At 39.7% G+C, this 27,806-nt stretch overlaps 2 protein-coding genes and 1 pseudogene across 3 annotated transcripts in view; 2 read left to right on the top strand and 1 right to left on the bottom strand.

Moving 5' to 3' along the window:
* Rps8l1 (ribosomal protein S8 like 1) overlaps nucleotides 1–27,806 on the top strand; it is a 995,681-nt gene that overhangs the window by 58,052 nt on the left and 909,823 nt on the right. The gene's annotated exons all lie outside the window — the stretch shown is intronic.
* Myo3a (myosin IIIA) overlaps nucleotides 1–27,806 on the bottom strand; it is a 216,088-nt gene that overhangs the window by 62,443 nt on the left and 125,839 nt on the right. For both annotated transcript variants that reach the window (NM_001419731.1, XM_063276705.1), the window contains 3 exons: nucleotides 20,952–21,078; nucleotides 17,275–17,485; nucleotides 14,588–14,732 (listed from right to left, as the gene is read on the bottom strand). In NM_001419731.1, coding sequence (NP_001406660.1) covers nucleotides 14,588–14,732; nucleotides 17,275–17,485; nucleotides 20,952–21,078 — 483 coding nt within the window. The remainder of the gene's footprint in view (nucleotides 1–14,587; nucleotides 14,733–17,274; nucleotides 17,486–20,951; nucleotides 21,079–27,806) is intronic.
* LOC120098003 (U2 spliceosomal RNA) lies at nucleotides 12,829–12,985 on the top strand (annotated as a pseudogene).

Genomic DNA, 27,806 nt, shown 5'->3' with positions numbered 1-27,806 from the left:
AGAGGATGTGGAATAAGGGGAATACTCATATTGTGTGTAGACTGAAAGCTCATATAGCCACTGTGGATATTAGTGTGGTAGTTCCTCAGGAAGATAGGAATTGATCTGCCTCAAGATCCAGCTATATAACCCTTCAGCATATACCCAAATAATGCTTCACTCTACTATAAAGACAGATGCTTAACCATATTCACTGCTGCTCTATTCACAACACCCAGAAATTAGAAAAAAATTTAGATGCTCCTCAACAGAAGAAAGGATAAAAAAATGTGTTACATTTACACAATGGAATATTACTTAGCCATTAAAAATGAGATCAAAGTGGCTGGGTATAAAATTAACTCAAATAAATCAGTTGCCTTCCTCTATACAAAAGAGAAACAAGCCAAGAAAGAAATTAGGGAAACGACACCCTTCATAATAGACCCAAATAATATAAAGTACCTCGGTGTGACTTTAACCAAGCAAGTAAAAGATCTGTACAATAAGAACTTCAAGACACTGAGGAAAGAAATTGAAGAAGACCTCAGAAGATGGAAAGATCTCCCATGCTCATGGATTGGCAGGATTAATATAGTAAAAATGGCCATTTTACCAAAAGCAATCTACAGATTCAATGCAATCCCCATCAAAATACCAATCCAATTCTTCAAAGAGTTAGACAGAACAATTTGCAAATTCATCTGGAATAACAAAAAACCCAGGATAGCTAAAGCTATCCTCAACAATAAAAGGACTTCAGGGGGAATCACTATCCCTGAACTCAAGCAGTATTACAGAGCAATAGTGATAAAATCTGCATGGTATTGGTACAGAGACAGACAGATAGACCAATGGAATAGAATTGAAGACCCAGAAATGAACCCACACACCTATGGTCACTTGATTTTTGACAAAGGAGCCAAAACCATCCAATGGAAAAAAGATAGCATTTTCAGCAAATGGTGCTGGTTCAACTGGAGGGCAACATGTAGAAGAATGCAGATCGATCCATTCTTATCACCCTGTACAAAGCTTAAGTCCAAGTGGATCAAGGACCTCCACATCAAACCAGACACACTCAAACTAACAGAAGAAAAACTAGGGAAGCATCTGGAACACATGGGCACTGGAAAAAATTTCCTGAACAAAACACCAATGGCTTATGCTCTAAGATCAAGAATCGACAAATGGGATCTCATAAAACTGCAAAGCTTCTGTAAGGCAAAGGACACTGTGGTTAGGACAAAACGGCAACCAACAGATTGGGAAAAGATCTTTACCAATCCTACAACAGATAGAGGCCTTATATCCAAAATATACAAAGAACTCAAGAAGTTAGACCGCAGGGAGACAAATAACCCTATTAAAAAATGGGGTTCAGAGCTAAACAAAGAATTCACAGCTGAGGAATGCCAAATGGCTGAGAAACACCTAAAGAAATGTTCAACATCTTTAGTCATAAGGGAAATGCAAATCAAAACAACCCTGAGATTTCACCTCACACCAGTGAGAATGGCTAAGATCAAAAACTCAGGTGACAGCAGATGCTGGCGAGGATGTGGAGAAAGAGGAACACTCCTCCATTGTTGGTGGGATTGCAGACTGGTAAAACCATTCTGGAAATCAGTCTGGAGGTTCCTCAGAAAATTGGACATTGAACTGCCTGAGGATCCAGCTATACCTCTCTTGGGCATATACCCAAAAGATGCCTCAACATATAAAAGAGACACGTGCTCCACTATGTTCATCGCAGCCTTATTTATAATAGCCAGAAGCTGGAAAGAACCCAGATGCCCTTCAACAGAGGAATGGATACAGAAAATGTGGTACATCTACACAATGGAATATTACTCAGCTATCAAAAACAACGAGTTTATGAAATTCGTAGGCAAATGGTTGGAACTGGAAAATATCATCCTGAGTGAGCTAACCCAATCACAGAAAGACATACATGGTATGCACTCATTGATAAGTGGCTATTAGCCCAAATGCTTGAATTACCCTAGATCCCTAGAACAAACGAAACTCAAGACGGATGATCAAAATGTGAATGCTTCACTCCTTCTTTAAATGAGGAAAAAGAATACCCTTGGCAGGGAAGGGAGAGGCAAAGATTAAAACAGACTGAAGGAACACCCATTCAGAGCCTGCCCCACACGTGGCCCATACATATACAGCCACCCAATTAGACAAGATGGATGAAGCAAAGAAGTGCAGACCGACAGGAGCCGGATGTAGATCGCTCCTGAGAGACACAGCCAGAATACAGCAAATACAGAGGCGAATGCCAGCAGCAAACCACTGAACTGAGAATAGGTCCCCTGTTGAAGGAATCAGAGAAAGAACTGGAAGAGCTTGAAGGTGCTCGAGACCCCAAAAGTACAACAATGCCAAGCAACCAGAGCTTCCAGGGACTAAGCCACTACCTAAAGACTATACATGGACTGACCCTGGACTCTGACCCCATAGGTAGCAATGAATATCCTAGTAAGAGCACCAGTGGAAGGGGAAGCCCTGGGTCCTGCTAAGACTGAACCCCCAGTGAACTAGTCTATGGGGGGAGGGCGGCAATGGGGGGAGGATTGGGAGGGGAACACCCATAAGGAAGGGGAGGGGGGAGGGCGATGTTTGCCCGGAAACCGGGAAAGGGAATAACACTCGAAATGTATATAAGAAATACTCAAGTTAATAAAAAAAAATGAGATCAAAAGATTTGCTGGTAAATGGATAGAACCAGAAAAATCATATTGAGTAAGATATCCAAGACACAGAAAAACAAATATGGTATGTAGCTTGTATATGTGAATATTGCCATTAAGTCAATGGATGATAACCAAGTTACAGTCCACAGACCAAAGATGGTAGGTATAGCATAAGGAATTAGAGATAACAGATAGGTATCATTTGGAAAGTGAAATAGAATATATATTTATGGATGTATGGGGGATTTGAATGGGATGATCAGATGCACCAAGAGGATAGTGGGAGGGAATACGAGGAGAGAGAGCTAAAATTAAGGACCGTTGGAGTGGTAGTGTGGAAACTGCCTATAATATATGTATATCTGAGGATGATCTAAATCACCAAATACTGGAGTAGACAGAGACACAACCAGCCATTTCTTCTCAGTAAATGAAGCATCCAGTTCAGAGTTTGGATTGCATCTAATTGAGTTGTTGGACAAAGAAGCCCCATGGGAATCTCCAAACAACCCAAGCTGTTGCCAAGCGTTGCTCTCCACAAACAGACAGGAAGGTCCCATTCCTAAAGACAACACCTACATAATTCATTGAACATTGAGATGTCAAGCTGTTGTCTATGTAGAACCTCCATCCTGTTTCCAGCATCTTTGCTACAGGTGCTTTGCATGCTATCAAAAGGAGTATGTAAACACCAAAACAACCACAAGCCCTTTACCTACAATGGTGTACTGCCTGCAAGAGATGCTAGGGCAAGGGTGGCACAAAGCTTGAGAAAATAACCAAGCAATATTTGATATGACTATAGGACAACTTCCCAAGATGGAATCCATACTGGATACTGCTTGGGTGGTCAAGAATCTATAACTTGGTAGCTCAGGGACGCAGGGCAGATTCAAACAATACCAGTCTTAAAAAGAGAAAACAGTGAAAAATGACTAATGGTATTTTGGCGTACTCACAGATTGGTACCTTGTCCAACCATCACTGGAGAAGCTTCCTCATTCAGCAGATGGGAACATATATAGAGATGCCCAACCAGACATTGCACAGAGAGTGAGAGACCTTGGAACACTCAGCCCTAACTAGAATTTCTCTATCCAATCCCTCCCTTCCAAGTTCAGGTAACCTTGTGGATGAGGAGACAGAAAGAGAGGATGGAGGACACCAAGAAAACAAGGCCCTCTAAATTAACATCAGTGGCATGCACAAGGCCTGCATGGGTCTGCACCAGTTCCTTTGGGCTTATGTTATGGCTGTCAGCTTAGTGTTTTGATAGGATTCCTGAGTGTGCAAATGACTGGGTCTTTGGCTCTGTGTTCTCTTTGGGCTCTATTCCTTCTGTTGATCTGTCTTGTCCAACTTCAATATGATAGTCTTTTTCTTTTTAATCTTGTTATACTTTATTTTGTTACATTTTTAAAAAGGAATGAATGAGGATAAAGGTTAACAATGAAACTGTTCATTCCTGCTGGGAAAGGGAAAATCAGTTTTCTCCAATGGAATGACACTGGGGTTAATTAGTGATAGTTTGGTAGATTTTTGGAGGGAGGTGGTTTGTATTTTATTTCTGATTTCTAGGTTCTGTTGTTGTAATAGATTTTGGTTTGTTTTTTGAGAAAAAAACAAAGTTGGCTGGGCAGAAAACCCAGCAAGTAGGTCCAGCTGTCATGCTGTCACAATGTCTTGACTAGCATTGACTGAAGCTGCTCATAGGAGAATCCCCAAGAGCTAAAAAATGAAGATCTGGGATATGATAGCAAGCAAATCTGGGTGAGGCTTGAAGGGAGGGGGGTCTATACCAAATAATGGATGAGCCACCATGCCTGATTTATGCAGTGGTAAGTCTTTATCCCAGATTGTGGTTCATGGAAGACAAACATTCTACCAGCATTCTCATGTCATACTACAAAACTTTCAGATCTGACAAACTTTTTAAATAAAGTTGGAGTTTACAAGATCAACATATAAAAATCAATAGGTTTTCTAAATGATAACAACAAACTTGCCAAGAAAGCAATTCCCACTGACAAGAGCTTCAAAGAAGCTAAAATATGTAGGACTAAACTCAAAAAAGGAGGTAAAAGACTTCTGAAATGAAAGAACTTCAAGCCCCTGAAGAAAGAAATTGAAGAAGATCTCAGAAAATGGAAAAAATCTCTCATGCTCATGAATTGGCATGATTAATATAGTAAATATGGCCATCTTGCTGAAAGCAATCTACAGATTCAATGCAGTCCTCATCAAAATTCAATCTCAATTTTTCAGAGTTAGAAAGAACAATTTGCAAATTCATTTGGAAAAACAAAAAACCAAGGATATCGAAAACTATTCTTGACAATAAAAGAATTTCTGGGGAAATCACCATCCCTGACCTCAAGCTGCATTACAGAGCAACAGTGATAAAAACTGTATGGCATTGGTACAGAGACAGGCAGGTAGATCAATGGAATAGAGTCGAAGACCCAGAAATGAACCCATACACCTATGGCCACTTGATCTTTGACAAAGGAGCTAAAACCATCCAGTGGGAAAAAGATAGCATTTTCAAGAAATGGTGCTGTTTCAACTGGATATCAGCATATAGAAGAATGCAGGTTGATCCATTCTTATGGCCCTGTGCAAATCTTAAGTCCAAGTAGATCAAGGACCTCCATGTAAAACCAGATACACTCAAACTCTTAGAAAAAGAAGTGGGAAAGAGCCTTGAACACATAGGCACTGGGGAAAATTTCCTGAACAGAACACTAGTGACTTATGCTCTAAGATCAATAATTGACAAATGGGACCTTACAAAATTGCAAAGCTTCTATAAATCAAAAGACACTGTCATTAGGACAATATGGCAACGAACAGATTGGGAAAAGATCTTTACCAACCCTACATCTGACAGAGGGCTAATATTTACTATAAACAAAGAACACAAGAAGTTAGAGTCCAGAGAATCAAATAACTCTATTAAAAATGGGGTATAGAGCTAATCAAAGGATTCTCAACTGAGGGATACTGAGTCGATGAGAAGTACCTAAAGAAATGTTCAACATACTTAGTCATCAGGGAAATGCAAATCAAAACAACCCTTAGCTTTCACCTCACACCAGTCAGAATGGCTAAGATCAAAAACTCAGGTGACAGCATATGCTGGTGAAGATGTGGAGAAAAGGAATACTCTTACATTGTTGGTGGTATTGCAAACTGATACAACCACTCTAGAAATCAGCCTGGAGGTTACTCAGAAATTGGACATAGTGTTACCTGAGGACCCAGTTATACCAGTTCTGGGCATACACCCAAAAGATGCTCCACCATATCACAAAGGCACATGCTCCACTATGTTTATAGCAGCCTTATTTATAATAGCCAGAAGCTGGAAAGAACCCAGATGCACTTCAAGAGAGGAATGGATACAGAAAATATGGTACATCTACACAATGGAGTACTACTCAGCTATTAAAACAATGACTTCATGAAATTCTTAGGCAAATGGATGGAACTAGAAAATATCATCCTGAGTGAGGTAACCCAGTCATAAAAGAACACACATGGTATGCACTCACTGATAAGTGGATATTAGCCCCAAAGCTCAGAATACCCAAGATACAATTCACAGACCATATGAAATTCAAGAAGAAGGAAGACCAAAATGTGGATGCTTCAAGTCCTTTTTAGAAGAAGGAACAAAATAATCATATGAGTTAGAGGGTTGGAGGGACTTAGGAGAAGGAGAGGAGTTGGAATTGGAAAAAGGGGATCAGGTATGGAAGGAGGCAGATATGATATACAGAGGTCAGGAATTTTAACAGAGGTGAGTAGCAATAGGGGATGAGGAACTGGGGTAGTTAGCAGAAAGACCTAGATGCCAGGAAAGGAAGAGGCTCCCAGGACATGGATGAGATTACCTGAAATGCCCAACAAAGGGGAGGGAGAACCTGTAGAGACCATATTCAGAGGTTAAGCATAGTCCCCTGTTGGGGGATGGGGCCACCCACCCTTCTAAAAATTTTATTCCAGAATTGCTCCTGTCTAAATGAAATACAGGGACAAAGAGTGGAGCAGAGATTGAAGGAAAGAGCATCCAGCGACTGCCCCCCTGGTGATCTATCCCATCTGCAGACAACAAACCCAGACATTACTGTTAATGCCAGACACTATTGCTGACAGGAGCCTGATAATGATGTCTCCTGAGAGGCTCTGCCAGAGACTTACTGATACAGATGAGGATGCTTGCAGCTAACCATCAGACTGAGCATGGGGACCTCAATGGAGGAGTTAGGGGAAGAACTGAAGGAGCTGAAGGGGTTTGCAAGCCCATAGGAAGAACAACAATATCAACCAACCAGACCCTCCAGAGCTCCCAGGGCCTAAACCATCAACCAAAAAGTACACATTGAGGGACCCATGGCTCCAGCCACATATGTAGCAGAGGATGGCATTGTCTGGCATTAATAGGAGAAGCCCTTGGTCCAGTGAAGGCTCGTTTACCCAGTGTAGGGGAATGCCAGGGTGTTGTGGTGGGAGTGGGGGCATCTTCATAGAAGTAGGGGGAGGGGGAATGGGAGAGAGGGAATGGGAAAAGGGGATAATGTTTGAAGTGGAAATTCATAAAAATATCCAACAAAAGAAAAAAAGGAAAAAGACACCAGGAAGTAAAACAAGCAGAAGACAAAGGAAAACTTCCAATGTTTATGAACTTGGCAAAAATCAATAATGCAGAAACAGCTGTATTACCAAAAGCAATTTGGAGAGCCATTACAATACTCATCAAAATTTCAGTGACATTCTTCATAGAGGAGAAACTATATTTAAAAAAAATTCATATGGAAACACAAATGATAGTAAAGTAAGCCAAAGCAGGGAAAAGAAAAACACATGTAACAACAAAACAAACACATAAAAAACGGAAACAAAGCAAAGCAAATACTCTGCAGGAAAAGTAACAGCTGACCTTAAACTGTACTGCAAAGCCCCAGTGATGGAGACAGCACCGTCCTGACACAAAACAGTCATCAACAGGAAGTGATAATGGAGCCAGGAAGTAGCATACACAGCCATGTCCCTATAGCCCCTGAGAAAGCTTTCCTATCACACACCAGAAATAAGGTGGCTTATGCAATAGCTGGTGCTGACAAAGTAGATATCCATATTAAAAATGAAATTAAACCCATATCTCTTACCCTGTACAAAGATGAATTAAACCCATATCTCTTACCCTGTGCAAAGATGAATTAAAAATGGATCAAAGACTTTAATTTAAAACTTGGAATGTTGAAACTGTTAAAGGCAATCATAGGGAAAATACTTCAGCATGCAGGATTTAGCAAAAATTTCTGCTAAGGATTCCAGTAGCTCAGGAAATAAACCCAAGAATTGATAAATGAGATCACATGAAATTGAAAAAGCTTCTCCACAGTGAGCTATCAGCAGGAGCTTCAGTTCAGCTTCAGTTCAGAAATGAAGTTAATATCCAGAACATAAAAAAAGTTAAATGCTAAGAGCTCCAATTGCCAATCGATTAGTGCTAACAAACCAGAATGTTTTCAAAAACAAAAACCACAAATGGGCAATCAATACTTTTAGAAGTTTTAAAAAAGAAAACATCCATAGCCATTGAAGAAATGCAAATTAAAAGCTACTTTGAGATTCCACCTGATGCCAATCAAAATGGCCGTCATTGGGAAAACATAAGACAACAGATGCTGATGAGGAGGTAGAAAAAGAGCAACCCATAGTCACTGTTGATGCGAGGGGAAACTGTTTAGCCAAACTTGGAAATCAATATGGAGGGTTCTCATAAAAGGCAAAGGAAAGCCACTGTATAACTTAGTTACACCACTCTGCATAAGACCTCGGAGATGCTTGCACATGCTTATTGTGAGCTGTTCACACCAGCAAGGGAATGAAACCAGTCTAGATGCCCATCAGTGGATAATGGCCGAAATTATGGTATTCGCACCCAGTAGAATTTCATATAACCATTGAGAAAAAGTCATGAAATTTGAAGAAATTGGATAAATTTGGAAATGTTAAGTAAAATAATCCTGACTCAGAGACAAATGTTCAGTGTATGAGTTCTAATGTTTAATTAGATACATATATGTGTATATATATATATATATGTATTCAATTAGAAAGAGAATTATAAAAGGGAAAAAGAAGTTTTAAAGAAGGCAGGAGAGAGCTGGAGCTCAATGGTTAAGAGCACTCACTGCTCTTCCAAAGGTCCTGAGTTCAATTCCCAGCATCTACATGGTAGCTCACAACTATATGATACTGTCTGGATGTAAATGTAGACAAAGGTATGTATATACCTAAAATACATAAATAATTATATATATTTTTAAAGTCAGGAGATCAGACATTTGACATGAAAGTGGACAGGGGACTACTTGGAGTGTACAAGCGGGGACAGAGAGGGAAGGGGAGATAAAAGTCGGGGGTGGGCATTCAGAGCCTGCCCCACATGTGGCCCATACATGTACAGCACCCAACTAGAAAAAGATGGATGAAGCAAAGAAGTGCAGGCCGACAGGAACCGGATGTAGATCTCTCCTGAGAGACACAGCCAGAATACAGCAAATACATAGGCGAATGCCAGCAGCAAACCACTGAACTGAGAATAGGACCCCCATTGAAGGAATCAGAGAATGAACTGGAAGGGCTTGAAGGGGCTCGAGACCCCATATGAACAACAATGCCAAGCAACCAGAGCTTCCAGGGACTAAGCCACTATCCAAAGACTATACATGGACTGACCCTGGGCTCCAACCTCATAGGTAGCAATGAAAAGCCTAGTAAGAGCACCAGTGGAAGGGGAAGCCCTTGGTCCTGCTAAGACTGAACCCCCAGTGAATGTGATTGTTGGGGGGAGGGCGGTAATGGGGGAAGGATGGGGAGGGGAACACCCATATAGAAGGGGAAGGGGGGGGTTAGGGGGATGTTGGCCCGGAAACCGGGAAAGGGAATAACATTTGAAATGTAAATAAGAAATACTCAAGTTAATAAAAAAAAAAGGAAAAAAAAGTGGGGGGTGGGGCATTACACTAAAAATAAACAAAATTACAGCAATCATATGGATCTATGCTAACAGTGTATTTCAATGTAATCATCTTTATTAAAAAAACTTTGGAATCTTCAAAGAGAGCAAATGACCAAAATGAGTACCAAAAGTCCTCACACCACATTGTTGTCTCAGCTTCATCCAGGAAGAAAGAGAAGGTGTGAGTGAGTGATAAGGATTCTGAGATGAGGCACTGTCTTCCCACACTGCCCCTGTTATACTTGAGCCTCAGATGCTGTGTGTGAACCAGAGGGAGGGAGGGAGGCATCAACAGACTTCCATCAGGATCTGCTCAGAGCTACAGAGAATGATCTGGATATAAGCTTCTGTACTCCCTGGGCCAGAAGCTAAACCTCTATTTGGATGAGCTCTCAATCCCTGAACCTGGGAGTATTTGAAAACAAAGATCTGTTTATCAAAGGCTTCTAAATGTACTTGGCTGTCTTGAAGGAGTGTGCTGGTGAATGCCTTTAATCCCAGCATTCAGGAGGCAGAGATAGGCAGATCTGCACTAGAGACTGTGTTGGTCTAAAAAGTAAGTTCTGGAATAGCCAAAGCTACACTGAGAAACCCTGTCTTTAAAACAAGCCAAATGAATCAATCAACCAGACAAACCCTAAACAAACCAACCGACCTATAAAATCTTTTTATTAATTAGAAAGCTAAAATATGACAAAAAATTTTCACTGGTATGCATCAGTTTTTTTTTTTCTTTTTTTTTTTTTTCAGAGCTGGGGACCGAACCCAGGGCCTTGTGCTTGATAGGCAAGCGCTCTACCACTGAGCTAAATCCCCAACCCGGTATGCATCAGTTTTAACAGGGAAGAAATTAGGGCATTAAAGCAATCATTCTTCCACAAAACAACTTGGAGTCATTCACAAAAGGTCTGTTTGAATTGTCTGTATGTTTTTTAAACATCAGATGTCTACTGATTTATTTATAATATTAAAAAGTTTGAAATGTAGGCATTACATATTGAGTACATTTTCATTCTTTGGAAGGGCCACAAATTATGTATGGAGGTCTACATTAGAAATGTGCAGCACTCCAGGCTGTGAACAGTGAGTAGAGACAAAATTATCTACATCTCTTTCCCCAGGAATGGCCAGAGCAGTAATTTTCACTTATTGTTTTGATGTGTACTTTAGTTTCCTGCTTATAAAACAACTTGACTTTCAACTTTTACTGACAGGGGCTTATTAAATGATATATGTAATGAACTTTGTCTGAGTAGAAACTAATATGAACATATCACCTTAAAATCCAACTTTAGTCCAGTTAATTGCTAGTTAGATGTGTTACTTTAATGCATGAGGAAAGCTTATCCAACATATTAAGAAGAATATATGGAAACAGAGTGTGTTTTCAGTATTCAAAACAATGTCTTCCTATTCCCATATATGTGTACAGAGTGACCAGTGGTTCTTAGGAAGAGTGGCATTTGTCCCAATTCAGACTATGGTGATGCGTTTTCCCTCAGTTCTAAATGTAAATCTGTAGAGAAGCTTCATACATTGTTTACATGTTCGATACCACAGTAAACACACAACATTATAAAATTAAATTAAATCAGAGGACAAAAAACACTACAGAGCCAACATGGACAACCTTTGACAATGGACACACATTTCTGACATGGCAAATGTGAGTACACACAACTTAAAACTTTCTAACACACTTGGATTCTTATTGGGTTCTCTCTCACATGAAAGAAAATCAGAAGACACGCACACCCCCTCCACACACACGTGCATGCACACACACACTTCAAACACAACTAAACCCTTGGAAATTCAGACTAAAGGCTCTTGTAGGACTGTGCCTTCTCATTGAAAATCAGATAACCTCCTTGCTGCCCCAGGCTCTATCAAGGAAGAGACTTTCGGAAAATACGAACATCAACAATGTATCTATTATACAAATGTTAACAGGGGAGGTAAACATGAGTGTTACAACTAATACCATTGAGATGCCCATGTACCTTCCGCTACAGCTCATTAGGAAGATTTCAGCAATACATTTTAAAAAGATTCTACAGTCACACTCTGGGTGATTGTCCTGGGGTTTCAGGGAGAGGGTCTAGGTAACTACTGATCTGTCTTACATTATCGTTTTTAGATACTATTGATTTAAATGTTCTTAAGATCAATATATGTATGTATGTATGTATGTATGTATGTTTGTATTATGTATGTATGTGTATAAATTTGTTCTATAGACAGGGAAAAATAAAGCATTAAATATCATATGAATACTGAATGCTAAAAATTGTACAGGACAAATTGGAAAAACAGTGTTATCATAGGATACCTAGATGATAAGAAAGAAAAAGAGATATGTATGGATGCTTGGGATGTTTAGAGATCTTGATATATTTAATCAATGTCCACAGAAAAGCAGGTCATGAAGAGAAAAGATGCATAGCTGTCAAAGAATGGGTATGTGCTTTGAAAGTAAGCCAAAGAGTTCATTAGCTGGACACCAACTTCCCATTGACTGTAACACTCGATTTGAGAAGTTATCAATGTAGATACCATTATATGTGTTTTATTACATTGTATGGTTTGAGAATGTCTACAAATAAGTGTCTAAGCTTGACCTACAGTTGGAAGTGCTATTTGAGATGTGATGGGAGTGTCAGGAGGCTGGCCTTAGCTGGAGACAGTGGGTCACTAAGGGACATTCCTCTCAAGGTTGTAGTAAGCCTGGTGGTCTCTCCCTTTTTTTTTTTCAGCCACAGACAAGATACTCTTCTGCTACACTCTGACTGCCCAAGCACACAGGCAAGCAACCATGGATGGAACTTTCAGAAATCGTAAACAAAATAATTTTCCTTTTAAGTTGTTCTTTTAAGTGTTTTGATCACAGTAATAAAATGTAACTAATACAGTATATCCTATCCATTTTGTTTTACAACAAAAGGAATGTTTTACTCCTAAAACAGAGTAGTAGAAGTAAAACCTGTGGGTGATACTCAAAGTATCTTTGTAACCAATTTTCTTAAAATGTTCTATGAAACACTGCAACAAAATTAAACGAGTTAACTGAAACAAACTTCTACAGTAAACCATTGTCTACAGTTCACAGTCATCCCTTCTCTGCCTTTTGGCTAAGATCAAGTGTAGAGTTCACAGTCAGAATAATCCATGTTTTTGTTTCCACAAGACAAGTGCTTTACTTGTGAAGATACTGTCTGGGGCATTTTGGGGGGTGGTATTTCTTTTAAACCTTTGGAAAATACTTAAAGGTTTCTGTGGAATAGTCTTCTTTAGCAAGCCCCAAAACATAAGAAAAACATTAGAATAATGGATAAAAGGAACAGTTACTAGTCAACGTACTCAGTAAACATCAACCTTCTAAATGATGTAAACATCAGTAACTGCTGATCCATCTGTATAGGGCTTAAGCTAGCCACAATGAAAGCAGGTTTTAACTCTGTGAGAAAGCAAAGACAGTGGTCTGACAGCACAAGTCAGTAACGTCTCAGGTGGGCGATGCATGTGCATAAACTGCTCCCTTACGGTAGTCCATAGTCAAACAAATCTACTTATTTCAGTCTCTTGTCTGAATGAGTTCTGTATCGAGGCATTAGAGAAAGTGACACTACTTTAGTTACTATGTATTAAAAACTTGTTTTTGAGATGATCTTGATCTTGGACATAGGAGTTTGTGGAGAAGGCCATTTCTATTGTAAGGCTGGGGCCATTTCCGTGTTGCAGGTGAGGTAGAAACAGATGGTGTGTACTAAATATGTGGAGGTGGGGGAAGCAGTCAGTGCAATGAAAGGGATGTTAAACATGCTTTCCTGGAGGTTGGCTTTGAGGATGATAGTGTGAAGGTTTTCGCCGTAGAGACATACAGAGTAAAGAAAGAAATGAAGGTTTCTATTTGCTCTTTATGTTAAGGGGATTTAATGATACATCTGAGCATTCAGAGGATGCTAATGGAGAGAGGTGGCAAGTGGACCAGAAAAGGGGTAGGAAGAGCAAGACACTGATTCCCACTAGAACCTGCTGTGTGGAGGGAGAACTGAACCAATGAGTTCTCTTAAATGTGTGTCCCTTGCTTGGACTAAGGTGTGCCAAGATTGACAGGTCTTCTTTCGTGACCAGTGTTTTCAAACTGTAGTTTTGAAATGAGCCTGAACCTTCTAAATAAGAAAACTCATGCATTTCCAATTTACATAATTTAAATTAAAACATCAGTTCTAATCAGTGAACACCAAACAAAGCGATATAATTTGAAAGTGACAAATGACAAATGGACTGATATTAAGTACGGCTCTTTTAGATTTAATAAAATAATTTGAATAGTATTAATAGGACAGTGTGCCAAATGCAATTCAAGTAACCCTCTGCTTTCTCTAAAGAGAAATATTGTTGAAGCTGAATCATAAATTATACATCGTACCTGACAAAATTAGTGCTTCATGGCATTTGCATCAAACCCATTATCTTCAATTCTGTTGCCTGGATACTAGGATTCGAAAGTTTAACGCACCACAGATGAGTATTGAAATTTCAAATGGCATGTCAGCAGTGTAGTCTAAAAACAATAGATACTCGTGGGCACAAAGAAAATGTCTTTGTTTGCAGGGGCTCACAGTGGTTAAGTTTTAAAGAGAAGTGTACTGGTTCTGAGAGAAGAACTTAGAATATCATGTGTCTAGTCAAACCAAATTCACACTGTACCTTTTGTTTGCATTTTTATTACAGACATGGAGAAAAGTAAACATTTTTCTTGTCTTTGAATTTTAAGGCATGAAACATATGGCCTCTGTCCCGTTTTATTCTATGTAATTGTGAACCAGCACACACACATACATCGTTAGTCCTTACTTCAACATACCTGCTCCCATGCAAACACGTGCTGATTAAAGTAATACTGGATCTGTTCATTTGCAATGTTAATGCACAGCTGCTCAAAGGAGTTCTTTTTGAAATTTTCAAAGCCAAATATATCAAGAATGCCGATGTTTAGCTCCTCGTTCCCACTGGAAGAATTAAAAAGTGTTTGTTGAGTTATTGCTTATTTCTTTAAGAGGCCACGTGAAGCAGAGTGCCTCAGAATTCCCAGTGGTGACTGAGTTAATTACAAGTCTCTCTCAGAAGAAACCAAATACGATGGAGGTGAACTAACTTTGATATGCACACAGAACAGCGTTTTTCTTACTGCAGAACCCACTCCCGTCCTCATGTATACCTAGGAAGAAGTGGGGATTTGCTGACATGGGCTGGAATCACAAATTCATAAATCTATGCCAGTCAAGCATCATAGGGCAACCTGGCCAACACTCAGAGCATTGTAAACATAGAGACAATCAAAACTGTAGCAGGAAAGCAAACATTCTTTTAAAATAGAAAATGTCTTTCTGCAAATGCCTGAATTATTCTCAAAGAAATGTTATTTATTTTTATTTATTTGCTTATTCATATTTAAATACAGATCAAGTGATGACGTAGAGAGAAAGAGAGAGCGAGAGCGAGAGAGCGAGCGAGCGAGCGAGAGAGAGATAGATACAAATATGTAGGGATTCATCTTATAATTGACTACTGTAAGACAGCTGTGTTGCACACACCTGTAGTCTCAGCAGGAGACAAGACAGTTCAAGTCTGGGATGCATAGTGATATCCTGCTTCAACCCCCCCCCCCAAAAATAATGAACGCAAGGGGGTGGAAATCAAACAAACTTTAAAATACAAGTAAATATTATTTTACACATGAATTATCTCAAATGCACATTCTGCTATTCTATTTTGTTGGTGGCAACCATTGGAAAACCCATATTTCTAATGGTCTTAGGAACCCCACTACAAATGTATTTTTGTTGCTACTTCATAATTGTAAAATTTTGCTTCTGAGTGGTGTCTTGATTCCTAATACCACAGGAAATGTGTGTTTTTTGATGGTCGAAAACTCAGCCATCTTAACAACTAAACCAAAACCAAAACCTAAGGCTGGGCATGGTGGCACATGCCTTTAATCCCAATAATTTGGTACCTGATAACAATGTTTGTGTCTCTGAGTAAGACCGAAGTAGTTTCGATGTGTTCTTCAAAAACAAACTCCACAAGAGCTTCCCTTTGTGCCCACCTTTAGTTAGTGTAGGCCATGCTCACTGTTGTCAGAGGTGGGACTGGCAGCAGAAAGTGACCAAGTATGAGCTCAGAGTGAAAACCCAAGACTTCTAAAACGTTAATCCCACTGAGTCTGAAGTCACACATCTATAATCTCAACATGGTAGGAAAATGCAGCTTGGGATGCACAACCAGACTGACTCTAACAACAACAACAACAACAACAACAACAACAACAACAACAACAGAATATCTTAGTGTCTGTCTTGACAGAACTAGACTATCACAGAAGGTCTTGGTTCAGTTTTTCAAACTAACTTCAATAAAAACCCTAAGTCTTGGCTAGCTCTGGTTAATGTAAGGGCAATTATTAGTTAGTGGATATGGAACAATGGGGTTTTGAGCACATCACCCTTTCTGGGTACCAGCTAGTGCTAAACCTGCAGACAAGTGCTAAGGAAGTGTGGCCAGCTCTAATCGTCTTGAATACATTATGTGAACTGTGGAAACATTCCTAGATGTTTCCATTTTTATAAGATATTTAGTGTCATACAGATGGTTACTGATGAACAAAAAGCTATGTCTCTATTAAGTCATTCTGGGAAAATAGTATGGGTGGGAAGTTCATGGACAGTTGTGACATTCAGGGAGTTAAGGCCACAGGACAACAATGGGTAATCTACGCAGTCTAGCTGTATAATATGATATAGAATGTGCTTTGGTGGAAAATAATGTAGAATTGAATATGTGAAGAGTGTGTAAGATGATGTTTTTGAGCTTAGTAAGGAGCTGCAAGTGAAGACAAGGTCGTCTTAATCTTGGGCTTTCAACATGTGACATTCCTAAAATTCCTATGAACTATGGCAGAAAAAAATCAGAATATAAGGACTTTCATCTCTGCAAATCTGGTCAGTGGTGGCTATGATTCCCTTTCTTTCAAATAAGAGGCTGGAGGGCCACAGATAAAAGGTCTGGTGTCAGTGCTCATACGCAGGCTGCGATCACTATTACCCACCATGCTCTTGTGCATTTCAGAATCAAATTTCTGTAGAAGTCACAGCATCTATTCCTGCAGGGTGCAGTGAGAGTTAAATGTTGAAAAGATAGTCTGGCTTTATAGTCACGGTTTACTCTCAGCCCATGAAACAACAAAGAGCTACTGGACTGACATTTTATATAAGTGTAAAATAGTAGACACTTCATGGTACATAGTCTAATTAACAAAAACAATTGAATTGATAATATGCTGCCACACAAAATCATTTTCTATCACAATTACTAACATTGCCACAGTTCTCGGTATAGCAATGAAGATGTTTCATGTAATAATGGTGTGATGGTGCTAAGAGATAAATTGATTAAATTAAACCCATCAGAAACATATTCAAAGAGACTCGTACAAAACAAAGCAGATACACTGCCTAACACTTATGGAAAACAGTTGTGTAAAACATTTACCTTGGTGATGTGTCATGCTTCAGCAAACTGTTAATACAATTGACTATCCAGCTAAAGAGACGTCCGTATAAAGTTTTAGCTGTGGCATCTCGGACATCCGTAGCCTTTTCCACTGTGTTGGGTCGTATGATTGTTTCTCCTCTAGTGACCACACAGTGTGAGGTGAGCGCTTCCTGCAGCTCATCTGCTTGAATGCAAAGCAAAGAAGCGGCTGCAAAATCAGTAGATTATTGTTAGAAGACAGTGAAAGCGACCCTAGTTTCAGAAAACAGAAATATCTAAATTCAACCGCGGCACCTGACATTACATAACTAAATGGTTGTTTTGTGGTATCTGAAGAAGCCACTGTTGAGCATCAGCTCTCCCTGCCTCCATGACTGTTCTCTTCTTGCCTCCACTGTGCAAACTGTTACAATACAAACCAAACCGTCTGGAAGGCAGAAACAGCTGCGCCGGTGTGCCATTGCTTACGCGATGCCAGCACCAATTTCTCCAAATTAGGCTAAATATTTTAAAAGCACACTAAGTAGGTTTGGAGTCACTTTGACATGATTATTCTGTGATTATTTCTAGGATGGAAGCCATTGTACTGTCCTTTAAATACTTTCCAATTCTGTCCGTATCGGCCATGAAAGTCCAAGAAGATAAAAATAATTTCATGGATGCCGGGCGTTTTACATTTTTAAAGTATCCAGTTTGATATGAAAAATTTATTTTATTTTAGTGGTTTTCACCCATGGGTCATGACTCCTTGTGGGAGGTGCTGAATGGCCCGTTTACAGCATTTGCATATCAAATATCCCACATATTAGATACTTACGATTCATAACAATAGCAAAATTACAGGTATAAAGTAGCAATGAAAATAATTTTATGGTTGGGGATCAGCACAATGTGAGGAACTGTATTGAAGTGTTGCACACTAGGAAGGGTAGAACCACCGTTCTCTTTGTCTTGATTATTCCTTGTAAAGATGAACACTTCTGACCCCAAAGTTTTGTGACTAATGGTTCTCATTTTATGGCTGCCTCCCGGGCTCACCTTTTTCCACCAACTTTTGAGAGCTCTTTATGCTTAGATGTTTTGGTGTGTAGATTACAAATATTTTCTCCCATGTTCATTTTCAAAAAACATTCAATGACTTTTAAGTTTTACAGTTAAAAGCAACTTTTAAAGATCGTTTGTCTTTGGTCTTTTGGATATAAAGTCATCTTACACCTCAGGATTTTGTAAGTGTGTTTCATGAATTTTCTGGCAGTGGAAATTATAGCATTCAGAATTATTTAGAGGGCCAGTTAGAGAGCTTAGTGGGTAAAGGTGTTTAATGTAAACCTGGTGACCTGGGTTTCACTCTGGGATCTGGGTGGGAGGAGAGAAGCAAGTTGTTCTCTGACCTTTACACACATCATGTAATGCATACATAAACAAACAAGTGCAAATCAAGGTTTTAATGGATCCATTTTGTCATATGGTTCGTGTCCCTTAGCTGTCTCTACAATGCTGTCTCAATTGAATTGTAATGCCATTGTGGTCATTTTAGTCCAACGCATTGCTGAATGCTATCTCCTATGAACCTGTATGTTCTCATTCAGGTACTGTTCATTCATCTGACATATACCCATTGAGTGTTAGCTACATACCAAGCATTTTACATGAGGATATAGTGTTATGTACAATGCTTTGGAAATCAAGTTTCAGTCTTAATCGTCTTTATCCACAGGAAAGGGAAGCCAAGCAAGAAATTTAAGTGGGAAGAAAGAGGAAAGAGGAAAGAGAGAGAAATGGATGGGAAAACAGAAGGAAAAGAAAGAGGAGAGGAAGAGGAGAGAGCGCAATGAAAGAGGACAAGGAGAGACGAGAGCCCACAGATAATTGGCTAAGTGGTTTCTGAATGAGCCAAGTAACTGGTGAAAGGTCACTCACTTCAAGCAATTTGTAACCATGTTGTGGATGTAATGGTGACCACAAACACAACAAACAGAAATATGGAGATAATTCCTGTTGAATGAAGTTATAAATAATTTTAATGCAAATTAATAAACAAAATTTTCTATAAATGGCTATTCTGGGAAGTAGTTTGTTTAATTTTAATTATATACATATTAATAGTACTCCCTTGTGGACTATTTGGTTTTTATGCTATATAAAAATAGGTTTCAATGATCAAAATAATTTTTTAAGTTTGTTTCTAAGTATGTTCTTTTATGCAGCTATTATGTTTGGGTTTTAAGTGTCTCCCAATGGCTCATATGCTCAAGGCTTCAGTCCAGAGAGTGGTACTTTTGAAAGGTGTTGAAACCTTCAGGATGTACAGCTCAGTGGGTAAAATTAGCTTTATAGTGTTGTGCTCTTGAAGGGATGCTAGCTGTTATTATAAGGTGAACAGTTTGCAAGTGTTTCCTGCCTTGATATTTCAATAGGCCTAAAACAGCAGGAAACTGACTACACACGAGAAGCTCTGAAACCACGAATCGACATGTATCTATTTTCTCCCTTTAAAGTGGTTTATTTCAAGTATCTGTCTCATTAATGCAAAACATAATAACATAAACCAACAGTATGTCTCTCATTCTGCTAGCTACTGATAATATTTCAGTTATGACTGAGGTCTTGGTGGTAACAACTGCATGTTATCAATGATGTTACATGGTTATTACTTCCTGTCTAGTAATTTAGCATCTTGGGCACTAATCAATTATTTTATATGTAGAGAATCAGGTTTTCTCAAGGTTTCCAGGTACATGGCAATCACTATATCAACCTTAAACATCTACTCTCCTCTACTACAAACTACTTTCAAAGCCACGAAGGATAAAAAAATTAGGTATCTTAGAGACAGGAGACAGGAGACAGGTCTGGAACAATTAAATAAGTAAAATGGAAGAAAAATTATTTAAAAATTAGCATTATGATTTTCTAGGCTGTAAATGAAATTCATAACAAATGAGGTAATTATGGGATTGTATGCCAGCATTAAAAATAAAAGAACAAGATATATCTGAGTAGGAAAAAAGCTTTGTCACTGGAGAAAATCAGTGGGATGTCTGAAATTATTAAGAACACTTTGCCAAACTCTACTACTGAGGGAAAATTCGATTTGCAGCAATAATGATGTGCATCTTTTGTAAGAAAAATTAATTAACCCATGATAAATGAGTGAATGGAATTCAACAGTAAAAACAGTACACACGTTTTTATTGCTTTTTAATTGATACAGGTCCTAAACACTGGAAGACAATTTTAATTCTTTTTCTTGCACAGGTCAACTACATCTTATGAATATTTTTTGCATTTTCATATTAAAACCCAATCTATAAAATAGTCATAAAAACAGTCTCTAGAAATACTGTCCATAGCAATCAGTTCACCTGTGTAAAGATTTGTTTTGTTTGTTTGCTTTTGGTTTGCTAGACAGGATTTCTCTGTGTGGTCCTACCTACCTTATATGCTACACTGGAGTAAAACTCAGAGATTCACCTGTTTCTGCTTCCCAAGAGCTGAGTACATGACCTACCACACCCAACTCAATAGCTTATTTTTGCAACTTGGTTTTATACAACCGAACCAGAGCATGCTTTGTAGAATCCTTATGAGTATCAGTATTTGAAATTATCCCCATGTAGCCCAGCGTAAGATATGAAAGAGTCCACTTTTGGATGGGAGACAAAACAACTCACAGTTTTCCAGAGCCGTGTGGTTGCAGATGTAGCTCTTGTCCATCTGGTATTCAGTTGCCACAGAGGAGAATTCAATGTTCCCAACATTCAAGATGGCTGCGAGCACACTATATACACTTCCAAGTTGCTAAAATACATCACAGAAATAGTAGCATCACATCTGGACTAAAACAATACAGGGAGCATGGCTGTGGACAGATGGTGGAAAAGCCCTGGGTTCCAGCTTAAGAAGGTCACTGTGAATACTGCAATGCCAGACGAGGATCCAAGCAAGCAAGGATCTATGTAGGCTCAGCCTCATTCATGACCATAACTTTGGAGATCAGCACTTAAAATATTTTGTGAACATTCATATGATCCTAAATAGAAATGAGGAGTGTTCCTTAGAGGAAGTAGAACTATTCATTGGGTTATAGATAATCTATTAATGTGAAACTTTAGAACTTAGTGTTGTTTTTATTTTATGTATATTTTCTCATCTTGGAAGTGAGGTTATGTGTGTGAACAGAGGAGAGTCTAGAAAGGAGAATCAAAAGATTGCAGCACCCAAATCCAATGATACATGCAGGTTGAGACTAGGCATAAAAGCTATATACTACAGCTCAGAGTTTAAAGTATTTATTCCTATTTAACCTAGATATTAAATGTTCAGGAAGATGCATGCACCCATACACACGTGCACACTCATGCTTCTCTCTAAAAACATTAGGAAAATTTTTCAAGGAGTCTTTACAACTCATGGTGTTATTCCAGATACCTTCATGGTGTTGGAGGCTCAGAAGACAGAAAACTATTATCCCAACTTAGCATGCCTTGCAGCTATATGATGGGGCTTAGAGGAACCTAGCCTCAAGCCCAGGCATGGTTGTGATTTAGAGAGAAGGTGGGTTGTTCAGAGCATAAAGACTCAACTGTCCACCCAATTTATCTACTGATCTCTCCATCTCTAGGGCTTACATCAACAAAGTGCCTAAAGTAATTTGTGTTTGATAGTCAGTGAAATGTTTCTTCTTACATATACAGTCAAGGAAACTTTGATTGATCTAAGACTTTCCATGGATTTTGAATGGACTGGGAGTTGAATCCTGTCTCCCAGCTCAAGATGCACTGTCCTTTTCTACTGAGGAAGGAGAGCAGGTTGGAAGAATGGACAATGGTCTCAGTTCTGTGGACCTATGCCAACTCCAGCTCTAGTTTCTCTTTACCTGAGGGATGAACAGAATGTGAGACATACACAACATGAAATTCCAGAGTCTCAGCCACTTCCCAGCGTGCTTCAGCACTAACTTGAAGATATTATCAGCCTTAAATTCTGGCCCTTTGGGAAAAAGTTTTTTGTTTTGTTTTAAACAAAGAAATGAGATAAAAAAGAGACTGTAGATTCTAAAGTGATTTTGTGAACATTCAAGAGTATCAGTGGTTCATGGCTCTTGATGCATATTATTTCTAATTTAATTTCAGCTTATGTATTTTTTCTGATACAGTTATTATTGATACTACAAATATAAAATTATTGCTTGGGACTGGTAAGATGGCTCAGCAGGAAAGATGTTTGCTTTCCAGTCCGACAGCTGGAGCTTAATCTCTGAACACACACGGTAGAGGAGGAAAACTAGCCCCCAGCTCCCACGAGTTGTCTTCTGACATTAACAAGCATGCTGTGGTATGCATTCACTCACACATGCGCGTGTATACACACAAACACACACAAACCGTAAGTGTACTAACAAGCTCAGTAAATCCTGAAGTGCAGAAAGCAGTTCAATATTTTATCATAAAGCTTCTGGGATAGGTAAACCCAGTAAAACAGTGAAGAGATTTTATTGGATGAAAGTCAAAAATCTTTCCCATCCAAATCTGTACAGAAGAATCTATTCCAAAGAAGCCATGTTGGAAAGACTGAAATTAGTAGGAGTGACACCTGAAAGATGCTCGTGTTGTTTTCTTCCCATACGAATTAACTCTTCAAAATAGCAGAGCTGCCTGGATGGAGAAGCTGTGCTACTCATTGCTCTGACTGTTCTGAGAATGGAAGCCAAAGTCCTTTGGGGTTGGTGACCTTCGTCCTTCTGGTGACATTCTTCACCTGACAAATCCACACCTGATAATTCCTGAAACCCATGCAAAGGAGTGGAAGGAGAGGAGGTCACTGCCCGTACCGAAAAGCAGGTCACTAGGCACATAGTAGGTCCGGACAAGGGGATCATTTCTCTGTGGAATTCGACACCACACACTCTGGTCCTGGGAAGATCAAGGTGTTGATGTTTCCATTGACAAAGGACAGAGGAGGCAGACTGAGGACCTGATGCTATGGAAACTCACAAGCTCTATGCTCAACCTACGGACACTGAGACCCTAGCACGGAATTAGTTTACTCCAGCTGCCTCCTTGGTCTCATCCATCAGCTCAAGCCGTCATTGATGGCTGAATCATGCAATTCTAGAACTGTAATTTGTCTTATGATTTTTGGATGAAAGCCATACTAATGCATCGAAGTATTTTATTTTTGTATTTAGCATTGTACTATTAGTAAATGATTGGGTCGAAGGGGCATGCCCACGCCTTCTACAACTGGCACAACTAATCTTAACAACTGAGGTATTCAGGGAAGCACAGAGCTCCTTGTGATGCTTAAAATGCTTAATTTGTTTCATAAGTACAATTTGACCTCAACTAAAATTCTGGCTGAGAATCCAAAGAAAACATGTCAGGTTGCGATTTTAGATTGTTATAGGAAATGGAAAAAAAAATTAAAGGAAACAAAGGTCCCTCTCATTTTAGACCTAACACATGGCTTTATGCAAAGAAAAACAAAAATACCTGTTTTAATGTGGGACTAAATGGCATGGTAAAAATGTTCTGGAAATGAGTTGAGTCATCAGACCTCTCATTATTTATTGTAAAAGTAAAGAAGCAAAGTGGTTTAGGACATCACATGGTTTAAATGTTTTGAAGTTTTCCAATTTGTGTTATTTTTAGAAAGTGTTTAACTTTGATTTGTCTGACATTACTTTGGTTTGTGCTGAATCACAAATGCACATGTGGATTGTAAACCTTGGGAAGATTTGGGGGACATGGGGACTGTGGGTTCTGTCTATACTGAGGACAGAATTGGGGGAAGGAGAGAGAAAGACAAAAGGCTGTGAAGATGGGATGCTGTGCTCAGAGTGCATGGGAACTGTGCTCCTGGACCCTAGACTGAAGCTCTTCCTTTAGCTACTGACAAAGAACAGATCCAAGAGAGTCAGAAGGAGGAGTGCAGTCAAGACTGGGATACAACAAAATAAACACCCATGAAGTTCATGTCTAATGACTCTGAACCAGGCCAGGCTGCCATCGTTTAGCACTTAGAGTAAACCTGAGATAGAACTTCCAGGGAGGGTCACCTTGACCCAGAGGAACAACTTTCAGAAAACGACTAGCACAGATGATGCTTCATGACCAGAAACAGGCATTCTAGGTTCTTCTAACCTAAGGTTCACATTTAGATGTTCAGTATACTCTTTGTATGTTTAAGTTTGGAAAACACAGTTTGGCATGCATGAACAATAATTCACAGGTTGATCTAGGTACAAAGTCGTTCTCATTTCATTGTTACTCAATGTTGTCTGCCATCAGGAGAGATGTAAATGAACACCGCCTCTTATAAGTATGTCTTAGATGTAAACAAACCAATTTAAACTAGCTCCTTATTTCTAAGACAGAAAGGGACTGGTAAGAACTTAGGAAGAGAAGTGATAAAGAAAACGGCCATGCTAGATTTGAACTTGAACTTTGACAGAGGCACCGTAAGTGGCTATGTTCAAGAAAGGATCAGCAGAGGGAAGGAGTTAGGGTTACACTAGTTGTATTACAAAAGGTAGGTGCAGGTGGTCGGGGAGAAATCTTTGTTTTTTGAGCAAGAATAAGAGCAAACATTTCAAGCCAGTCCTGGTGGTGCAGGTTGTAATACCACCAAACCGGGGCAGGAGGATCACATGTTTAAGATCTGCCTGGGCCTACAGAGTGTCATTAAGAAGTTCAAGGCCGACCGGAAGTCCCACACCGGCGGATCCCGGACCGCAGCAGCTCTCTGCTCCCAAACCCCGTGGGAGAGAGACCTCACCGCCTGATCAAGTGGGCACTCCTGAGGCTGCAGAGCAGAGGAGACCACCAACACTGCCCACCCCTGCCCACATCCCTGGCCCAAGAGGCAACTGTATAAGGCCTCTGGGTTCCCGTAGGGGAGGGCCCGGGAGCGGCAGGACCCCTGCGCCTGAGACACTGCCGGAACCTGAAGGAAACAGACCGGATAAACAGTTCTCTGCACCCAAACCCCGTGGGAGGGAGAGCTGAACCTTCAGAGAGGCGGACACGCCTGGGAAACCAGAAGAGACTGCACTCTGTGCACATCCAGGCGCCAGAGGAAAACGCCAAACGCCATCTGGAACCCTGGTGCACGGAGGCTCCTGGAAAGAGCGGCGCAGATCTTCCCGGTTGCTGCCACAGCGGAGAGGACTTAGGCAGTACCCCACGAGCAAACTTGAGCCTTGGAACTGCAGGTAGGACCAACTTTTCCCCTGCAAGAAACCTGCCTGGTGAACTCAAGACACAGGCCCACAGGAACAGCTGAAGACCTGTAGAGAGGAAAAACTACACGCCCGAAAGCAGAACACTCTGTCCCCATAACTGGCTGAAAGAAAACAGGAAAACAGGTCTACAGCACTCCTGACACACAGGTTATAGGACAGTCTAGCCACTGTCAGAAATAGCAGAACAAAGTAACACTAGAGATAATCTGATGGCGAGAGGCAAGCGCAGGAACCCAAGCAACAGAAACCAAGACTACATGGCATCATCGGAGCCCAATTCTCCCACCAAAGCAAACACGGAATATCCAAACACACCAGAAAAGCAAGACCTAGTTTCAAAATCATATTTGATCATGATGCTGGAGGACTTCAAGAAAGACATAAAGAACTCCCTTAGAGAACAAGTAGAAGCCTACAGAGAGGAATCGCAAAAATCCCTGAAAGAATTCCAGGAAAACACAATCAAACAGTTGAAGGAATTAAAAATGGAAATAGAAGCAATCAAGAAAGAACACATGGAAACAACCCTGGACATAGAAAATCAAAAGAAAAGACAAGGAGCTGTAGATACAAGCTTCACCAACAGAATTCAAGAGATGGAAGAGAGAATCTCAGGAGCAGAAGATTCCATAGAAATCATTGACTCAACTGTCAAAGATAATGTAAAGCAGAAAAAGCTACTGGTCCAAAACATACAGGAAATCCAGGACTCAATGAGAAGATCAAACCTAAGGATAATAGGTATAGAAGAGAGTGAAGACTCCCAGCTCAAAGGACCAGTAAATATCTTCAACAAAATCATAGAAGAAAACTTCCCTAAGCTAAAAAAAGAGATACCCATAGGCATACAAGAAGCCTACAGAACTCCAAATAGATTGGACCAGAAAAGAAACACCTCCCGTCACATAATTGTCAAAACACCAAACGCACAAAATAAAGAAAGAATATTAAAAGCAGTAAGGGAAAAAGGTCAAGTAACATATAAAGGCAGACCTATCAGAATCACACCAGACTTTTCGCCAGAAACTATGAAGGCCAGAAGATCCTGGACAGATGTCATACAGACCCTAAGAGAACACAAATGCCAGCCCAGGTTACTGTATCCTGCAAAACTCTCAATTAACATAGATGGAGAAACCAAGATATTCCATGACAAAACCAAATTTACACAATATCTTTCTACAAGTCCAGCACTACAAAGGATAATAAAGGGTAAAGCCCAACATAAGGAGGCAAGCTATACCCTAGAAGCAAGAAACTAATCATCTTGGCAACAAAACAAAGAGAATGAAAGCACACAAACACAACCTCACTTCCAAATATGAATATAACAGGAAGCAATAATCACTATTCCTTAATATCTCTCAATATCAATGGCCTCAACTCCCCAATAAAAAGACATAGATTAACAAACTGGATACGCAATGAGGACCCTGCATTCTGCTGCCTACAGGAAACACACCTCAGAGACAAGGACAGACATTACCTCAGAGTGAAAGGCTGGAAAACAATTTTCCAAGCAAATGGTCAGAAGAAGCAAGCTGGAGTAGCCATTCTAATATCAAATAAAATCAATTTTCAACTAAAAGTCATCAAAAAAGATAAGGAAGGACACTTCATATTCATCAAAGGAAAAATCCACCAAGATGAACTCTCAATCCTAAATATCTATGCCCCAAATAAAAGGGCACCTACATATGTAAAAGAAACCTTACTAAAGCTCAAAACACACATTGCACCTCACACAATAATAGTGGGAGATTTCAACACCCCACTCTCATCAATGGACAGATCAAGGAAACAGAAATTAAACAGAGATGTAGACAGACTAAGAGAAGTCATGAGCCAAATGGACTTAACGGATATTTATAGAACATTCTATCCTAAAGCAAAAGGATATACCTTCTTCTCAGCTCCTCATGGTACTTTCTCCAAAATTGACCATATAATTGGTCAAAAAACGGGCCTCAACAGGTACAGAAAGATAGAAATAATCCCATGCGTGCTATCGGACCACCACGGCCTAAAACTGGTCTTCAATAACAATAAGGGAAGAATGCCCACATATACGTGGAAATTGAACAATGCTCTACTCAATGATAACCTGGTCAAGGAAGAAATAAAGAAAGAAATTAAAAACTTTTTAGAATTTAATGAAAATGAAGGTACAACATACCCAAACTTATGGGACACAATGAAAGCTGTGCTAAGAGGAAAACTCATAGCGCTGAGTGCCTGCAGAAAGAAACAGGAAAGAGCATATGTCAGCAGCTTGACAGCACAC

Source organism: Rattus norvegicus, chromosome 17, assembly GCF_036323735.1.
Source record: "Rattus norvegicus strain BN/NHsdMcwi chromosome 17, GRCr8, whole genome shotgun sequence".
Lineage (NCBI taxonomy): Eukaryota > Metazoa > Chordata > Mammalia > Rodentia > Muridae > Rattus > Rattus norvegicus.
The sequence above is the reverse complement of the archived record's forward strand: the minus strand, read 5'-3'. Positions and strand labels throughout refer to the sequence as shown.